The sequence below is a fragment of the Pituophis catenifer genome, unplaced genomic scaffold (genome assembly GCF_029215685.1).
Source record: "Pituophis catenifer annectens isolate HBS135680 unplaced genomic scaffold, rPitCat1.0.hap2 SCAF_2, whole genome shotgun sequence".
Taxonomy (NCBI): domain Eukaryota; kingdom Metazoa; phylum Chordata; class Lepidosauria; order Squamata; family Colubridae; genus Pituophis; species Pituophis catenifer.
The window spans coordinates 273,861,743-273,881,796 of NW_027256882.1; the positions used below are offsets into that span (position 1 = coordinate 273,861,743).

At 40.1% G+C, this 20,054-nt stretch overlaps 1 protein-coding gene and 1 non-coding gene across 2 annotated transcripts; both read left to right on the forward strand.

Moving 5' to 3' along the window:
• The first annotated feature begins 6,872 nt into the window (after nucleotides 1-6,872).
• Nucleotides 6,873-11,906, forward strand: RPL37 (ribosomal protein L37). Its single transcript, XM_070935919.1, has 4 exons — nucleotides 6,873-6,965; nucleotides 9,287-9,422; nucleotides 10,134-10,218; nucleotides 11,795-11,906. The coding sequence occupies exons 1-4, from the start codon at nucleotides 6,963-6,965 to the stop codon at nucleotides 11,862-11,864; spliced, it is 294 nt and encodes a 97-aa protein (XP_070792020.1). The 5' UTR covers nucleotides 6,873-6,962; the 3' UTR covers nucleotides 11,865-11,906.
• LOC139313500 (small nucleolar RNA SNORD72) lies at nucleotides 11,630-11,709 on the forward strand. Its single transcript, XR_011600108.1, has one exon. It is a non-coding gene; the product is annotated as a small nucleolar RNA SNORD72 (small nucleolar RNA).
• Nucleotides 11,907-20,054: the final 8,148 nt, after the last annotated feature.

Below are 20,054 nucleotides of genomic sequence, written 5' to 3' on the forward strand. Positions count from 1 at the left end.
TGATATGGAGAACAAATTATCTATCAGGACCACAAGTGAATTTGTGCAATGATATTTCCAGATCTCTGCCCTGGGAAATATAGATTATTATTATTATTATTATTATTGGTTAATCTTTAGTGAGATTCACAGCCTTTGAGGCTGGTTAATAGTTCAGCAGCTCGAGTCCTAACCAAGGACCTAGGAACTGTTAAGGTATCATCGGAGGATGTAAGCTGTTCCGAGTAAGGTGGTTTTTTGTAGAGTCAAAATGTTCAAGTCTGGCAAATTTAGAATTTCTAAATAGCGGGGTAGCCCTTTGGGTATTGCTCCGAGGGCTCCAATTACAATCGGGACAACACACGATTTCTTTTTCCACAGTCGCTCAACTTCAATTTGCAAATTATTATTATTATTATTATTATTATTATTATTATTATTATTATTATTATTATTATTATTTGCACTCATGTTAGAAGCACCGAGGCACTTGCAAGGTTGAAAGGATTAGCTGGTGATATCACTATTGCCCTGGGGACATCTAGTTGGGGGCTCCTTTCATGTCCCTGGCAAGAGCTGGTTTGAAGGACTGGAGCTCAACCCCTCCCCACAGCAGCTCTCGAACGTGGGCTTCCTAAAATCCTGCCCAGGGTTCCAACCACTCAAGCCATCCTGCTCCTGAGCCACCATGATACATGTAGAATTGAGCAAAATAAAATTGAGTGACCAAAGGGAGGCAAAAGGATGGCTTGACCACTTCATTCTTCATTTATCTGCCCAGTGAAATAACATGGTTCAGATGTGGTTCACTAATATACAATACCATTAAGAAAATACTTCAGAAAGAGTTGTATATTAATAATTAGATGTTTTCTTGCTGCTTATGTAAGACATCTAGCACTGGCATAAAACAGAAGGCACTGTTTAAAAGTTGACAATAACTTCTTACTTCTGAATGGTGTATTCCTGTTAATAACCTGTTGTTTCCCAAAGGTGCTTTTTCAAGAGGCAACTGGACTTTCTGGTTTTTCTTTGAAAACGTTTCGCTTTTCATCCAAGAATCTTCTTCAGCTCAGACTGGATGGTGGGGAATGGAAGGATTTATACTCCCTGCGGACAGCTGATCATTTGCATTCTTTTAGCGGGTCATTAAGATCATCTGGAGGTTTATCTGTGTCATCAGGGTCACCTGAGTGGTGCAAACTCCCTCAGTTGACCTTAACAACTCGCTAAAAGAATGCAAATGACCAGTTGTTTGCAAGAAATATAAATCTTTCCATTCCTCACCATCCAGTCAGAGCTGAAGAAGCTTCTTGGATGAGAAGTGAAATGTCTTCAAAGAAAAACCAGTTGCCTCTTGAAAAAGCATCTTTGGGACAACCATGACTGAGAATCTCCGTAAATCTGTTGTTTCCTTATAAATTTTCACCTGTTTTGATATGTCTTTTCTCTTAAATTTCAATTTTTTTTTCCTGGGCTCTAAAAACAGCAACCCATCAAAATAAATTTTAACTTATGCATTTTATAATGTTTCCTATTTATGATCTGAAGATTGCTGCTGCTGAACTATCCAATCCCTTGGTGGCCTTTGACTGTACCATACTCTAATCTCTCTCTCATTTCATTATCTTTTTGTTTCCAAATGCCAACTCTTTTCCCTTTATTACTTCTGCAGATGGCAAGGATCAAATTATGTCTGGAAAGAGATAAAATGCTGACTTGTTACATTTTAAGCTTCTTAAATTGGTTTTCAGCAAGAGCTTCTGGGCTCGCTTCTTCTAAGCAAATGTCATCTGCCTTTTTCTAATTAGCTGTAATTAGTTTCAAAGCTCTTCGGGTATTTATCACATTTGGGGGACTAATAGGACACACCTGGGGGAATGTGCCTTGTACAAACATGTCAAATGACACTGGCTTTTTGAGGGTTTTTTTTTGCTATTTCTGTAGTCCAGATTTCTCTTTCTCTTCCCCTAAGGGAATCAATTTTTTATCAAGAAAAAAAAACTTTTTATGGCACCCAAGGAAAACAAGGAATTCATAGAGACCTTTGTGTAGGAGGTTAAATGCTGTATTTTGTTTGATGTTGTTTTTTAACACTGTTTTTCCAAATGCGTAAAATAAAAGTATCTTAAAATGAAATTGAAGCTGGAAAGAGGATAAGGGTGGTGGAAAAAAAAAAACAAGATGTTGAGAGACCCTGGAAAGTGTGCAAAGAAGAACAACAAAGATGATAAAGCATCTGGACACTAAATCATATGATGGACAATTGAGGGAGCTAGGGATGTCTAGCGCAGGGGTCTCCAACCTTGGCAACTTTAAGCCTGGTGGACTTCAACTCCCAAAATTCCCCAGCCAGCTGTGCGTTGAAGTTGAAGTCCACCAGGCTTAAAGTTGCCAAGGTTGGAGACCCCTGGCATAGCCTATTGAAGAGAAGGATTCGGGAGGAACATGATAACTGTGTTCCATTGCTTGAGGAGCTTCAGAGAGAAGAGGGGATTGACTTATTCTCCAAAGTACCAGAGGGCAGGACAAGAATGGGTGTGAGAGAGATCGAACTTAGAAGTAAGAAATAATTTTCTGACAGTGAGAACAATTAATGGGATAGCTTGTTGCCTAGAATTGTGGATATTCGATCACTGGACGTTTTTAAAAAATAGATAGGACAATCATTGGACTGGAAGCCTTCTGTTTTGATTATCAAAACAGGCCTTGGACTAGAAGATCTCTGAAGTACTTCCATCCCTATGATTCTATGTTCTAAATCAGGGGTGTCAAACTCAAAGCCCGGGGGCCGGATCAAGCCCGTGGGGTGCTTAGATCTGGGCCACTGGGTAACCCTGGAAACAGCAAAGGACTGGCCTGCGGTACCTTTGCCAGCCAAAACAGCGCTTGGGTGGGTGGGTGGGAGAGCCTGCACCCACCCACCCACCCACCCCGAGCTCCATTTTCGCTGGCAAAGGGTTGCAGGAGGCCATAGCAGCCAAAAATGGAGCTCAGGAGTCCGTTTTCACTGGCAGAGCGGTGTGCCACCATAGGCATCCCGACATGAGTGATGTCGAGCTGGCCATGTCCACCCCGGGCCCCCGAGGTCAAACATAACCCTGATACAGCCCTCAATGAAATCGAGTTTGACACCCCTGTTCTAAATAAAGCTCAAACTTGAATCTGCTTTCTGAATTATGAAGTAGGAGGTTTCTGAAAGCGGGTGAAAAGAATTGGAAGAAAAATCCGGTCCAGTTCCAAGCTGGAAGAAAGCCACCAGAAATAAAATGAAGGCAGGCTGCAGGAAAGGAAGTATCCGTTTATTCGGTAGCCAGAAACTAGTGACAGCAGCATATTTTTGAGGTGGCTGACAAAATGGAATTGAGAGTAGGTGGGTTTTTATACATTCTTTGGGACTTTGTGATTGAGATGCCTGTTCCTGTGTAAGAATATGTCCTTTAATGTTTTAATGGTTATTGCCAGATTCCTATGGGGCCATGTAGGGGTCATGTCTGGTTCTACAGTACAGACAAGAGGGGAAATGCAAATCCTAGGTGTTTTGTTTGAGCTAATCTTGTCAGCTTTGACTCCTTGCCTATTGTGTTGTTTATTTGGAGTCTCTTTGCTTATAAATAGAATGGCCCACTCTTTCTGGATACAAAATCTACATTCCTAAGGACTGGAGCCTCTTCAGGTTTCTGCTTGAAGTTGTTTTCCTATTGCAGAAAGACTGGGGATGCTTTCTGCCTTTAAGATGTCTCTCCTCTTCTCCTTCAGGGAAAATATTCTCTTCTGCCTCTTTTTAATATTAAGAATAAATAATATTTTATTCTGGGGAATGAAAACTAGTTAGAAAATCTTCAGAGAGTGAATGTGTTCCACATTGGTGTATATTAGTGTATATTAAACAAACATGTACATTTTACAGTACATTTTATTAAAAATGTATGTTGATAGCTACAATAAACTGCAGAGATAATAAATTTCTTCCCCTTACTAAAGAAAATTCTGTGGGCAGAATGCCTGTACAGAATGCCTTTTCTCTGTGACAAAAAGAAAAGCCTATAGTTGTTTCTCCACTATAAAAAGAATTGGGGAACAATCTAGGAGTGGATTGGGGGCCTCCCATTTGCCTAACCTATTTCTTTTTTAAGAAAAGGTTTACAAATAGGAACCATTATATTTATACAAAGAAATAAAAGGAAATGTATTTTGCTAGAATTTTCAAATGCAACCTTTCCCAGTCTGGTATCTTCCAGGTCTGTCGGCCAACATTTCCGTCAATACTGTGTGGATGTTCCTTTAGCATGTTGGAAGAAATGTCCATCTGGGTTCAGTTCCAAGTGGGAAGAAAGACACTGGAAACATGGAGGCTGCTTGGAAAGATGGTTTAATGGTGGACAGGACCACATGGATTTTTTTGGTCCTGGGGAAAAAAAAAGCAGATGGGTGTGTGTGAGAGAGAGATTTATATACTCTGTTGGGCTTTGAATTTGAGCTTGTACTCTAACTGGTTGCCAGACTCCCATGGGGCCATGCGGGGGTAATTTTGTAGATTGTCTTGAGTCCCAGGCCTGGTTGAATCTTGCTGGGTGATGTAATCTCCTCAGGTGCCATGTGATGAGTTCTGTTGCTAGATTTAATTCGATTTTAAATTTTGTATTTATGTATTTTACTGTTTGGCTGTTCACCGCCCTGAGTCCTTCGGGAGTAGGGCGGTATACAAATTAAATAAAGATAAAGATAAAAAAAGATAAAGATCATGTCCTGAGGGCCATGTCTTAATCCCATCACCCTGGAGCTGAAGTGGGGGGGGGGGCAGGGAGCTGCAGGGAGCTGCTTTGTCTTTAAAAACATGTTTCTCCAGGGAAATATAATATTCTGCCTTTTTAATATTTCCTAGAATATTTCATTCTTCTAGGAGAGGGGTGGCTGCTAACTTCCTACAAGCAATTTAGTAAAAAGTTTAATACTGTAATACATTGTTTAAATGTATTTAATTGATCAACAAATAAGTAAAGCAGATTTTTTTAAGATTTAAAATCCACGAACACATAACCTTTTTCTTAGAAACATTTACTTATGGTCATCCTAACTAAACAACATCAGCCCTATTTTTCGGTTTAGTTTTGTTTTGAGTTTCTGGAAGGAAGACCACCAAGAAAATATCAGGCTCTGAACTAGAGTTAGAAGTTTGGGGGAAAAAATCCAACAAAACAGCAATGATGACCCATTGCTAGGAATCAAGCTCAACTCAAAGGAGACTGTACATAAATCAATTTATGAAAGAAAGATTCCATATTTTCCCCATTTTCCTTATCCCTTTATTTATATCACAATAATTAAATCATTGATTTCTGCTATCACAGAAATGCTGGTGCTGATTTAAAGAGCCAGTGAATTTACAAAAATGTAAATATACTGACCTCTGGTGGTCATTGTAGGAGAATGTTGTTAGTCTACTCAGAACTGGTTTGATAAGGTACCTGTAATGCATCTCCATGCAATTTATGTCTAATGCATAATAATCCTGTCTTCTCTTCCCTTCTCTCCCCAATTCAAGCTGAAATCTGCATAAGTCAAGGCACTTTGTGTGACTGATAAAAGTGAGCTCCAGTTCACAAAAATCTATGCCTTTAAAATACATTTATTAGTTGGAAAAGGTACTATCAGATTCCTTGTGAATTTTTGACTTCCAGTGGCATTAGTGTTTGTGGCATTAAATTATTCATAAAACTATAAGTAGTTATTGTTAAGCATTAACAATAGTTCCTAATTCATAAAACAAATATACGTCACTTATTCCAGCCTGTTTTCATTGTCCCAAACTCATATCAAAACACAAATATTTAATACTGTGTTAACTACGTAAAGGCTGGTAGATTGTGTTTTAGTTGACAGTGACAAATGATTGTGGTAAATAATTAAACCTAGTGACTAAAATATGAAACAGGAACAATGTACCATGTTGTCGAAATTGAATACCATACTGTAATTCCTTGAGTTATTTCATCTTCTCATAACCATTTAAAGATTTTCTGAATTATTTTTATATGATCTTCGATACAACCTATGCTTGAAAGTAATTTGAACACCCACCCCTCAGTGTTCAATACCAGGAAGCTAATTTAGGGGAATAAACTATTATTTTAAAATTTCCACCTGTAAATAGGCAGTCCCTTTTCCTTTTCTCTGTTCTTGTTTTCCCCCCAAATATTTTTAACGGTTTGTAAACCGCCCATTAGGAGTCAGGCAACATAATCAATTGATAATCAATTTTAATTAATAAATAAATTAAAATTTAAGTTAATTAAATTAAATTAGCGTTATGGTTTGGAGAGACAATATCATCCCGGGTTGCATTAATTCCTGGAGTTGCTTCTGATCACAAGAGGCTGTGTGGCTGTATTTGTACGATGCTCCGAAATACAAAGCATGCAACTATACTGCTCAAAAAAATAAAGGGAACACAAGAATACATCCGAGATCTGAATGAATGAAATAGCCTTATTAAATACTTTGTTCGTTACATACAGTAGTTTTGTGTTCCCTTTAGTTGTTTGAGCAGTGTATAAACTACTGTATGTAAAGAACAAAGTATTTAATAAGGCTATTTCATTCATTCAGATCTCGGATGTCTTCTGCTTGTGTTCCCTTTATTTTTTTGAGCAGTGTACATTTCAGCCAGTTGCACAAAGCAGCCCAAACAGTATTTATAATTCATTTGCCTGCAAGAAACTAGGTAAGTGGGTAGAGCTAGCGAAGTTCAAACGAACCACGTGACACTCCTCTGAGTCCCGCCCTGCGCAGAAGGACGTCATTTCCTAGACAGCCCAAAGCCTGGCATCTTACGTTCCTCGCTTAGTTCCGTCTTAGCCTCGGCGGACTTATTCAGTTGTGGCCTCTCTCTCTCTGTCTCTCTCTTTACCGGAAGCGTGTGGAAGACCTTTGCGGAAGTGGGGGCGGGATTAGTTCTTTCTCGTTCTGGCGGCTGAAAGAAAATGGTGAGTCGGTGCTTGTGCTTATGGAAGATCGGTTTCCATCCAGCGCTTTTGGAGACTTTTGGTCCCGGGATACGGGAGGGGAAAATTGCCTAGAGTTTATTGGACCTGGAGAAAAGAGTATTTTTTCAACAATTCTAATTTTTCCCGTGGTTTCACAACAATGGTTGACAAGGGAAGATTTCTGCCCCAAGTCCAGGCCTAACTATTTTTTTCCAGCCATGAGACTGGTGCCTTTTCGGAGGCTTCTGGGGCATCGCTGAGATGGGGTGGAGGGCCAGGCAGTCCTCACTTTTAAGAGGAGGGAAACAATATACGAGGTTTTCTGCGCGGTTGGTTCAAGTTTTTCCTCTCTACTTAGTTACATTGGAACTTCCTTTAGATGCCCCACAACGAAACGTGGTTCTGCAATCCATTAAAAGCAGGGCAGAGTTTAAAAGGCGGAGTACAGCGGGTGGGTTAATGCAGGCTTTAAACCCATCTCTTATTCAGAGGCGTTTGCTTGAGCTCTGGGGTCCAGATACGTTGCAGTTGGGTAATTCAGGAATCCTTTAGTTCCAAAGGAAAGGAGTAATAAGCGAAGGGCAGGTAAAAAGATTTGCAGCTTTTCCTCATCCTAGATGGCTTCTTTATTTCTACTGCTGCTTGGCTGTTCACACGTGCAAGTTTCTTCCAGCCTGCAGAGTTCTGTTTAAAATGCTAGTTCTCCCAATGTGTGATCTGAATGTTTTGGGATACATTACCCATCAAACTTTCAAACTAACGCATTGTAAGCCGCCCTGAGTCTCCGGAGAAGGGCGGCATATAAATCAAATTTAAAAAAAAAACGTGATCAGCATGGGATATGGCAAAGTGTTCTAATTCTAAATAGGGAACAGCCTGCTACTAGATCCTATCATCAGTTTAGCCATTGTCTAATCCACAGCAGGATGAAGGCCCCTTTTGCATGTTTCCAAGCAATATGGTCCTGAGCTTTACTTTGCGATTTGGGCCCACAATGCTTGCTGATATGGTTGGTCCATCTTGGTTTAGGTCTTTTTATCAAGTGGGAATCCTCCTATCTATCCATCCATCCTCTAATCCATTCATCCATCATCTGTCCATCCTCTAATCCATCCATCCATCCATTATCTATCCATCATCTACTCCATCCATCCATCCATCATCTGTCCATCATCTAATCCATCCATCCATCTAATACACACATACACTAATTTACTAGGACATACCATTGAGTTAAGTAATAGTTAAAAGCATATAGTATCTTAATATTTTGAGTGTAAAAGTGATTTATACTTGATTCCAGAATAACTTAATTTCCGTGGTTTGCTTCACCTTTGTGATTAAATCAAATTTAATTTGTTTATAACTTTATATGATGGCTGAAATAATGTATTGCTGTTAGTAAACCATGTTTTTATATGTCAGGTAAGGTGCATGTTGTGATTTCTAAATCAGCCTATATAAGATTATCTCTCTACTGTTAAATTCAGTTAACTGAATAATGGGTTACTTTTATATCAACACAGCCATAACAGCTAAAATATGACTTAACAAAAGCACAAAACCTGTTTGGGTTGGTGGGGAATCTTCACTTTACTTTTGCAGTTGTATTTTAGGAAGTAGTAGTTATCAGCTTAGCCAGGTAAAGAGATTCCAAAATGTTCTGCTCCTGAGATAGAAGACAATAAATAGCCATAATTATTGGTGGCAAATTGACAACTAATTCTCCATTAATTTGTTTACAGACTTTTGAAGACCACATATTTTATAAAATTTATGACTGCCCATTTTAAAATGCATAGCTGTGTGGCTAACAGCCAGTTTATGAGAAAAACATTTTTTAAAAAATTAAAAGTTAAAAATAATCCAGCACAAAAGAAAACCAAGGCCATATAACAGACTGGTAAAATAGGCACTTCTTGTAACTTCCCTGTCCTAATGCCTAGGGATGAAGCCTTAATCCATGATGTAAAGTTGACACATGGATTTCTAAGGAGTTGTGTTGTACCTTTCAAATAAACATACAAAAAGGTTTTTATGTAGAGAGAAAATAACTCAATAAACTTTGATAGAGTAATTGCTTTGGTTTTGCCACCTAGAAACTTAGATCTTCCACAGAACTTACAAAAGTGTGAACATTTTGTAGGCACCGTTCTTTTAGCTATTGAGCTGGACCCACTTGATGCAAAACATTTTCTCTCGTGTTAACTATTGTTGCTGCATCAAAGTGTCTTTAAGAATCACCCAGATGTAATAATCCAACAGGTAAGAGTTATGGTAGTGTTATCATTTGTGTAAAGTAATTTCCATGTCTGTTTCAGACAAAAGGAACATCATCTTTTGGCAAGCGCCGCAATAAGACACATACTTTGTGTCGGCGATGTGGATCCAAGGCCTACCATCTCCAGAAGTCCACCTGTGGAAAATGTGGATATCCTGCTAAACGCAAGAGAAAGTGTAAGATTGTCATTTTTCAAAGTAGAGGAATAACTAGTATTTAGAGCATGGAACTAAATGTACATTTGTATTGGCAAGGATGGACAAGTGGGCTGCTGTTAGTTTTTTCAGAAAGCTAGCTTATCTCCCTATGATTTTCTGATGCCTGTCCCTCATAGTACTAATCAGATCCATGATTAGTGGATCATGACCAGTTACATATTTGTGTACCAGCCAAGGTTGGTTACATACTTCCCATTTTATATAATACACCTTCTCCGGTAAACAATACTGCAATAGCAACTAGCTTCTTAGCAAGAAGCTATTTCTGTAAGATGCTTTTGTGTCAGGCTTTTATTTATTGAAGTTAATCCAAATATAGCGTATCGACAAAATGCTTCATACTGCTAATATTTAAGAATGAGTGGAACTGAAGACTTCCCTGCTCCTAATCTAAAACTTAACCACTAGACCAAATTGGTTTTCATTTTTTACTGTGTTTAATTTTTCAACTATAGTTATTACTAGTCTAAAATTATATCCATAAAAATATGGTCATTATTTTTCTCCTTAGACTTCCCAAAAAGTGTTAACATGAATGTGGGAAATAGAAGCTTGTACAGGGATGGAAACACCCAGGCTCGGATTTCTGTGGGACTAAAATGGGGCAGTATAACGAACTGAGGAGCAAAATGGAGTATAAATTGTGTGCCACCATTTTTTTTGCTTTAGATAACTGGAGTGCTAAGGCCAAAAGGCGCAATACTACTGGGACTGGCCGTATGAGGCATCTAAAAAAAGTCTACAGAAGATTCAGGTAAGATCCCTCAAAATTTATTTTGGCTGAAATTCAGAACTATCAAGTTGTTTGGCCAGAGCAGTGCAGCCAGATTTCTGAATCACAATATATTTGTTCCATGCATATTCCTACAAATGCTAAATGCCACCCAGGGTTCATTTTTCCGTGAAGTGGGTATCCATATAAATATGAATAAACAAATGACACTGAGAGCTTTTTTTAACAGCAAACACAATTACCATAAGTACCATCTAAATTTTGTCATTATTCCTTGCAAAAGCTTAATAAAATCAAGTTTCTGTTGAGAGGAGCTTGATTTCTGAGGGTTTCACAGACACATATATGTAATTTTGGGGGGCAGCAAAATTTGAGGTAGTTTTGTATTGCCTTCTTTTAGGCTGTTGTTTTATCTTTCCTGACGGTCTCCTATCAGGACAGTACTAATAAGGCTCCATTTTGATTAGATTGCCCTTCCACATAAGGTTAAGGCAAATTCCTTTGGAGTAAATTTAGAACAGTGGTCACCAACTGGTGGTCCATGGGCCACTGGTGGTCCGTGAGAAAATGGTGGTTCGCAGAAAAATTAGTTGCATTTTTTATATTGCACTAAATCAGGGGTCCTCAAACTATGGCGCCTGGGTCGGATACGTGCAATGAACATTTGTGTTGCTGCAGAGAGTGTCCCCCTTCAGAGTCTTTTTGTGTGGGTCGGAGGTTGGGCAGAAATTCCAACTTGAGGTCTGCTTCAGCCTCCTGGTTTGGGGCTTTGGGCGAAGGCTGGAGGGAAGTGCCGTTGATGGTGAAGAGCCGGATGGCCTTGTTCCAGTGGGACTGCCTCATGGCCTGGAACTGGCTGACCATCTCAGCCTGCAGGCCTTGCACTCCTGCAGGTCTTCCCTCTGCTTGGAAAGCCTATGCTCGTAATCCTCAGTGAGGTGGTTCTGCTGAGCCTCCTTTTCAGCCAGATCCATTTTGAACTGAGCCAGCTGTTTTGCCAATTCTTTCTCAAGGTGGCTGCTTAGCTCCAACAATTGCTATCTGTTGGGGCCCTAAGAAGCCCAGGCGGGGAGGGAGGAGTGAGTAGAGGTTGGCAAGGTGCCCCTTGACGCGAGTGACATCGAGTTGGCCATGCCCACTCAGTCACATGCCCACCTAGCCATGCCCACCCAGCCAGTCATTAGGCATATTAGACCATCATATTAGCAGTCCCCGGGATTTAAAATTATGAATTTTAAATCCCGGGGGTCCGAATGATTGGTGACCCCTGATTTAGAATGTTTTCCCAAGTCATGGTTAACAATTGATTTCTTTAAGACACTTTAAAGCATGCTAACCTTGTGCTTAAATGTAATATTCATTTAAATGACTTGGGAGTCACAACTTCAGCTTACTTTGATGTGCGAATGAGGATGCTTATATGGATTTTAGCAGCTTATCTGTGATGTTCTTAAAACCAAAGTCTGAACATCTGATTTCCTAAGTGATTTCGCTTTGTAACTGAGATAAGCTGTTTTTTTTAAAAAAAGAAAAAAAAATCAAATAAATAAGAAATGCTTAAATGCAAAAAGTCCTGTTTCTTCTTTGCCTTATACAGGAATGGATTCCGTGAAGGAACAGCGCCAAAGCCCAAGAGAGCTGCTGTTGTGGCTTCCAGCTCATCTTAAGGACTCAGATGTTGATTTAAAATAAATGGCTACTCTACAAAATGTCATCTTCATGCAGTTTATTCAAATTTGGTGATTTATTTTGTTCCTTATTAATCTGAAATTTGACTATAAAATATGGAGTTTTTTCCCCTCACATAATACAAAGCACATTTCTTAAATCTAATAGAAAATTCAGATTTGTTTTAACATTCAGTGGAATGTTCATAATTAGGTCTCTATATTCATATACATAATAAGGTCATTTGAGCTACAATTGGAATCTTGAACTGGTCAACCTGCTCCCAATGGAAGACTCAGGTCTGTTGGTCATTGTGCTGTGATTTCTGTGTTTCGGTATCTGCAATTGAACTACAATTTCTGTAAGTATAATCTTAAAATAGAGCAGTGTTTCTCAGTCGTGGCAATTTGAAGATGTCTGGACTTCAGTTCCCAGAATTCTCCAGCTAGCATGTCCACACATCTTCAGGTTGCCAAGGTTGAGAAACACCCAATTCCTCAAACCCTGTTCTTATGTGGTATGCAAAGTGGGAAGCTGGCCTGCGGAAATGCAGAGCAAGATTTTGCAGCATTCTGTATGTGGGACTAAAGGACAGTAACATCTTAAGAGGGGAAGGGGAGATGAATAGGAAATCGCTTTCTTATAAATACAGGTAGTCCTTGACTTAACAACCATTAATTTAGTGACTAAAGTTAAAATGGCTTATGACTGTTTTTCACATTTAACGATTATAATTTGGATTCCTGACATCTGGCATGTGTTTATGACGGTTGCAGTGTCCCAGGGTCATGTGATCACTTTTTGTGACCTGATAAAGTCATGGGGAAGTCAGGTTCACTTAACAACTATGTTATTAACTGTAGTGATTCACTTAACTGTGGCAAGAAAGGTCATAAAATGGGGCAAAACTCACTCTTCACTTAGCAATGGAAATTTTGGATTCAATTATGGTCATAAGTTGAGGACTTGTGCTTTTAGCCAGTTAAGTTCACAACTTTTTTGTGAGTTGGAAAGATCTCCAACTAATATTTAAACTGCACTTGTACCATGTTCTCAAAATCGCTGAACAATCCCAAAGGTTAAGACAGTTGGTAACAGTGGTTGGTATAAGTATGTCATAAAATTGAGTTGAAGTCACTCGAGTTTTCCAATACCGTGTTTTCCCCGAAAATAAGACCCTGTCTTATATTTTTTTGAACCCTGAGATAAGCGCTTGGCCTTATTGGCATGAGCTCAAAAGCCTGATTGGGCTTATTATCAGGGGATGTCTTATTTTGGGGAAAATGGAAGTTCTTTTATTGTGTTATTCAGACAAAAAGCAAGGCAAGTGTGCAATTAAGCTTAATTAGTTATGTTACTTGGCTAATTTCAAAGTTAGCTTAGTACAATTGGCTATGCCAACTAGGCTATCAAGAAACTGCCTAAGAAGGCTATTCAAGTTGCTGTAAGTATTGTTGCCCAGCTAGGCTACACACTGACGCAACACTCATACGCTCTCAACACAGGTGATCAGGCTGCATTAGAGTGGGCTGGCCCTGCTCCAAGAAGAGTCATCTTGCTTCTAGGTTCATTCCAATCTTCTCTTTATATCCAGCTTGTTTATTCTGAGCTCATGTTTAGGGTACATTTTGCTCCGACGACATCAGGAATTTCACGTTCTTATTCCCTGTTCCACGATTCCATCGAAATATGCAATCCACTGCATTCCTTGCACCTACTAATGCTCCACCTGGTATTAGCAATAATTCACTCATACAGACATCCAAGATCTTGTGCTATCAGGAATACATTCCAGCAACATGAGTTTCCCACTGGGGTCATGAAAAGGCTAGATATGGTTGTACTATAGGCCCACTATACTCATGTAATATATGTTATACATTGTGTGTCGTGTATTTGTAATATATTCATAGCATATAACATGATATGTAACAAGTACTGAAAAAATTGCTTTGGAGACCTAAAGGATTCTAAACATTACAGTATATTAAACAATATAGATGTCTTAATTCCAGCACGAGCATAATATAAATTTATAATGATTATTGATTACATTCTTCCTCTGGCCTCTCCTTGCCAAAAGTAATCTAGTTTCAGAATAAGACTGCTAGCCACAAAACAGTCTTTTGCCATTCTCATCACCAGATAATCCTTAATAAAGGTTCATATATTTACCTATTCAGATTATAACTGGGACTTAACATGTTCAGCAGTATCAGAGGTTAATTATAAGAGCCTTGGTGGAGCAGCGGACTAAAGCGCTGTTAAATAGCACTTAGCTACCAGCTGCCTGCAATTACTGCGAGTTCAAATCTCACCAGGCTCAAGGTTGACTTGGCCTTTCATCCTTCTGAGGTAGGTAAAATGAGGACCTGGATTGTGGGGGCAATAAGCTGACTTTGTATAAAAAACACCGCTTGGGAGAGGGGCAAAGCCCTACTAAGCAGGTATATATACAAAAGTATGAAGGCTATTGTTTAATACGTCGTAAGCCGCCCTGAGTCTCCGGAAAAGGGCAACATATAAATCGAACCAATAAATAAATATACTCACAGGGAATGCATGTGGTGCAATGGCTCTGGATGGTGTTTTGACATTAAAGTAAAAAAATGGTGTATGAGATTTCAAATATGAACTGAAGTGAAAAAAAATCCCTATATATAATACAGGAACTCCACAGAATTCACCTTTATCTGAATAGTGTTCAACATCAGTAACCTGCTTCTAGATCAGGGGTTGGCAACCTTAAACACTCAAAAGAGCCACTAAGGTCCTAACCGGAAGCCCCCCATTCAATTCTGGAGCCGACCGGAAGTCCAGTTCCCCCACCATAGAGTCTCCTAGCGCGGAGTCCTTTTTCCTCTACCTGTCCTAACTTAAAGCTCTATCAATTGTGGAGCCGACCAGCGACGGAGCTGTAGCAAAGGGATGAAAGAGCCACATGTAGCTCCAGAGCCGCGGGTTGCTGACCCCATTCTAGATATAGCTGCATTGTGGATGCTATGAGAATGTTAATAAAGACAAATCGGTAGGATGGTAGAGACTATATATCAGTGTTGGCAAACATTTTCGGGACCAAGTGCCAAAATGGGAGCACACATGCGGGGAGGAGCACCAGAAACCGTAAGAGCAGCTCCCCAGTGCACACGCGTGGGAACGCCAGAAACCAGAAGAGCAGTTCCCTGGTGTGCATGCACGTGCCGGGAAGCTGAGCTTCTGGTTTCCGGTGTGTGCATGTGTGCCGGTCACCTGGTCTTCCAGTTTCTGGCGCGCATGCATGCACAAAGACCAGATGCGCGCCAGGGAGCTGCTCTTACGGTTTCTGGCAGTTTCGCATGTGCAAAGACCAGCTGGCTGGCACACATGTGCACGCCGGAACCCGGAAGAGCAATGGGTGATGGCTGGCGTGCCTGGAGAGATGGCTCTGCATGCCACTTCTGGCGTGCCATAGGTCCGCCATCACTGCTATATATGATTAGCTCCTATAGTTTAATAGTTAAGACAGTTTGTCAGCGTTCCAGAAAACCCCCCAACTCCAAGTAAAACTCTGAAGCAAGCATTTTTCAAAGTTCTATTTACTGGAATAGGTAAACTGGCACATCTGGGAAATCCCGAATCTGAGTTTTCCCTCAGTAAAGCAGAACCTCCAAAACCATCCCCTCAGTCCTCAGTCGATCACATGCTCCAATCACCATCCGTCCCATCTCGAGACATCACTCCGACCACTCCCTCCAGATGCAGGATCGGCCTGATCTTGACTGACAGGAAGAATGCTATTATGTCTACAGACAACCCCTCTACTAAATCCCCCCTCCTATTTTCCCACACATGAGAAGGTGGCAGCATGGAAACTTCCGGCCTAATATGGCTTCCAAAGCTGACACAGTTGTTCTGTGCAGCACACTGTTTGCTCTACTTTACCAGCCAAACATACAATAAAATACCACTTTGCAGTAAAGTAGAAAAATCCCAGATTGATTTCCTTTCAATACTATTAAAATGGCAATTGGGTGATGGGAAAGACACTCACTAAATAGAGAGGTTCCCAAAAATAATGTGGACAATAGATCTGTGCAAATTAGTTCTGATTCAATTCACATGGGAGGTTTGAGATTCAAAGTAGGCTTGACTTGAATACTGTTCGATATGATATAATCAGTGGTGGGATTCAGCCGGTTCGCACCACTTCGGGAGAACCGGTTGTTAACTTTCTGAGCAGTTTGGCGAACTGGTTGTTGGAAGAAATCATTAGGGCAGAGAACTGGTTGTTAAATTACTCGAATCCCACCACTGGATATTTGCCCACAGGCAACAATTGGGAGGCTTCCAGACACCTGAAGCCGTTTTATTTTTTGGAGAACAAGATGAAAAGAACAGAGATGGTACTGTAGATCTTTTAGAGGGCAGTAAACCCGCTGAGGTTCAGCTAGATGGGCTCAAGGGTTTTATTGCAATTAAAAATGTATTTCTCCATAATGTCTTTTTAGGGCAGACAGAGTAAGGACTAGAAAAAATCCAACTTGGCATCTAATATAATATAATAATAATATAGTTTATAAATATTCAAATCTCTTTTAATAGTAAGCACTTACTTCTTCTCTTGCTTTTTTGGAGTGCTGTGAGCTAGTGCAACCCCATCACTGATCTCTAGGTGTTGGAAGGAAGGAGGAAGCATAGCACAGGTGTCTGGAAAGCTCAGCTCTTCTCAGGAAGGACCTCTTCCAAGGTTTGATGGTATCAGAGCTGCAGACAATATAATGCAGAAACAGGCTGACAGAGTGAGATACAGTGCCACAGAGAGAGGCTGGCACCAAGAAAATGAATTCACTGCCTTGCTTTCATCTAGTTCTTAAAAGCAGGAAATGCTTCAGACCAGCATCTTCACAGATGAACTCATTATTATATGGAGAGACTCAAAAGTAGCCTTAATCATGCAGCATCTAAAAATAATAATGTTGGACCCAGAGTGTGCATGGTCAGCCTTGAGTTCATATTCAGATCTCTCAGAGATGAACTGAACTCCCATTTATGCTGACAAGACCATCAGGAAAGATGTGTAATGTTCCATTAGCACAAGAGAGCAAGAGAGCAGCATTTAAAATTTTTTTCTGGCTGGCTGGTCAGCTACAGTAAAGTTGAGAGCTGAGAAACTTGAATGATGGCCAAAACAACATTAGCCTTACTAGCTGCAATACATGTTTGGAAAGAGAACAAAGACTGGGCACTTAAATGATCAATTAGCAAATATCCAGTATTAGCAGCAACCAATTGCTATTATCAGTTCTCACATTATGAGATCTCAATTTATCCATTCACATCTCTAACCCTAATAAATTTTTCAGAAAAAAAGAATTGTCTTACTAAGTTTGTATGCTTTTCTCGTTTACTTTGAGATTTAAAGCTTCCTCAGAGCAATTATGGATGTACTGGGTTCTCTTAAGATCAATGGCATTTGGATATTTTGGCCATAATAAACATTGCAATCAAATAAGATTAGTGAACTACTTAGATAGGCAAACATTCAGCCAGCTTTTGCATGGCACTTTAGGAAGATGCAACTTCTAAAATATCTAACTTTCCTTTCCCCTCTTTCCCCCACTTTCCCTCCCTTCTCCACCCTTTCCTCTCCTCGCCTCTCCTCTTCCTCTTCCCTTTCCCTTTCCCACTTGCATACATTTGTCTGCATCCTACTCATATGACACTAGACTGCTTACCATTTATAATGCTAAAACACACCCATACAATAAAACAACTCACAAACCCACTATTCTATCTCCTGCCATGCAAATTACTTTCTTGCCTGCCACACTAGCCATGCTTTCTTTCAGCTTGGCAACTGGGGTTTCTTATCAGAAGGAGCCTGAAAAAATGGTCCTACTGTAATTGCAAACAACTTTAATAACTTAAAGGTTATGGCTTGGTGCTATTATTCTAAAATCTTATTAATTTAAAGAATTGCTCTTATGGAAGATTTTACAGTAGATTCCTAATAATGTCATCACACAACTAGTCCCCTTAATTCTTAGGAGGAATAGAGCAAACTTTTCATTTTATTCTTTCAGTTCAGGGCAGTACACTTACACATTTTGAAAGCAAAACTCACCTGCTCTAATATTAGCAGATCTGAAGACTAGCATGCTTCAGAGGTGGGTTTCAGCAGGTTCTGACCAGTTCTGGAGAACCGGTAGCGGAAACTTTGAGTAGTTCGGAGAACTGGTAGTAAAAATTTTGACTGGCCCCGTCCCCATCTATTTTCTGCTTCCCGAGTCCCAGCTGATCCGGAGGAAATGGTGATTTTGCGGTAACCTTCCCCTGCCAGGCCCACCAAGCCACGCCCACCAAGCCATGCCACACCCACCAAGCCACACCCACAGAACCGGTAGTAAAAAAAATTGAAGCCCACCACTGGCATGCTTGCCACTGCTTAAAAGGAAACAAACCACTTGGGGTCAGTTTGCAACAAGGGTTTCTGTGTTGAAAATGCCCTACTTATCCCAGGCATACCAAAAGAGGATCTTTTTTCTTCTTCTATTTTTAACTTTTCCAAAGCCTATTGAGCCTCTGTTCACAATCTCCACCAAGGAAAATGTTAAATGGCTAGGCTCCAAACTAATCTCCAGTGGCTTTATTCCTAGAATATATCAACTATCTTTCCCAAATAATATATTTAAGTTGCAATATTGTGTGAGGGAGACCAAGTTAAACCATGCGGCCTAACATTAATAATGGTGATTGTATTTTGTTAGAATCTCCAAAGTACTAAAAAAATAATAGAATCTTCCTAGAGTCTTAGAAACATAGAACTAGATTCAGCCCTCTGATTTGCTGTGTTCAGTTCACGTCCTCATTTTAATTTGATGTGATTCAAGCAAATCTTCATTTAATCTTAGATGGGCAAGCTGCCTGCCTATGTACCAAATAGAGATTTTAGAGAATGCTGCAAATCCTATCACTGGCTTATCATAAGAGATAGGATCTAACATCTTTTTGGAGATGCATTTGAAAATAATAAAGAGCAAAGGAAGGCAGCGGACCTGGCCAGGAGATCTGTGCAGATCTGTGCATTTGAGATTTAAAGCCTTCCCATTTAAATTTTACATCTTCCCACTTTTCTTTGCATTCCCTTGGAACACTGGCAGAAAAATCACGTCCTACAGTTTCTAGTTTATTCCTGAAGTCCAACAGAATAACTTTCAAGGCTTCTAAAAGCTGAAACTTGGGTTGGGGCTACAGATAGTTTATCCCTGGACTCTGAAAGTTGTTTCCTAGGCTGAGAAGTTGCACTAAGCTATATAAGGTAATGGTTTAATAGGAGATGCAGCAGCTTCCTGTTTTTAGTGTTCTTAGTCTGATACTTTCTCTTTCCCACTTTAATAAGGGAAGCAAATATTTCAGTTATGATGGAAATGAGTATCAACACATACAGGGATCATGGATATGCCAGCTCTGTGGTGTGGCTGGCATCAAATGGCTGCTCTGCAATTAAGACAAACACAACTGCCTTTACTCAGTTCCATGCAAAGAAGTGTTTATACTACATTCCTGACTGTATTTTGGTGCTGGAGGGTGCATTCTATTTTTTCCCTTCCCTTAAGACTTATTCCTAAATGACATACTGTGTACACTGTGTGCCACTCTTATGTTGAGCCAGTCGCATTTGGCCTAGGTTCAGAAGCTAAAGCAGAGATGAATTTGGTGAACACTTGAAGAGAGGGAAGCTGTCAGGAAATCCCAGGACTATAGGATAAAGTGGAAAAATCAAAAAATGGACCTGTGACCATGGATCTGGGGAAAAAGATGCAACAAGTTAAGGGAGCAAATAAAAGGCTTGGGTTTTTTTCCACTGGAAGAACCGTTAAAGAGCCTTTGATTTGCTCCCTAACCTGTTGCAATCTTTTTCCTAGATCCTTGGCCAATAAGTCCATTTTTTGATTTTCCACTTTATCCTTACAGTCCTGGGATTTCCTCACAGCTTCCCCCTCTTCAAAGCGGTCACCTCCGCTTTCGCTTCTTTCTGAACCTAGGCAGCGCCAACCAAACGCGGCCGGCTCAGCAACAAAGGCAGAATAAAATTAAAAAAAAAACAAAAAAACGATCCCATAATTAGGACTAGGCGTGGGCTTCCGCGATTCCGAGTCGGGCGGGCGCTTGAGGGACCGCGTCTCTTTTCCTCTTCTCCTCGAGCTCCC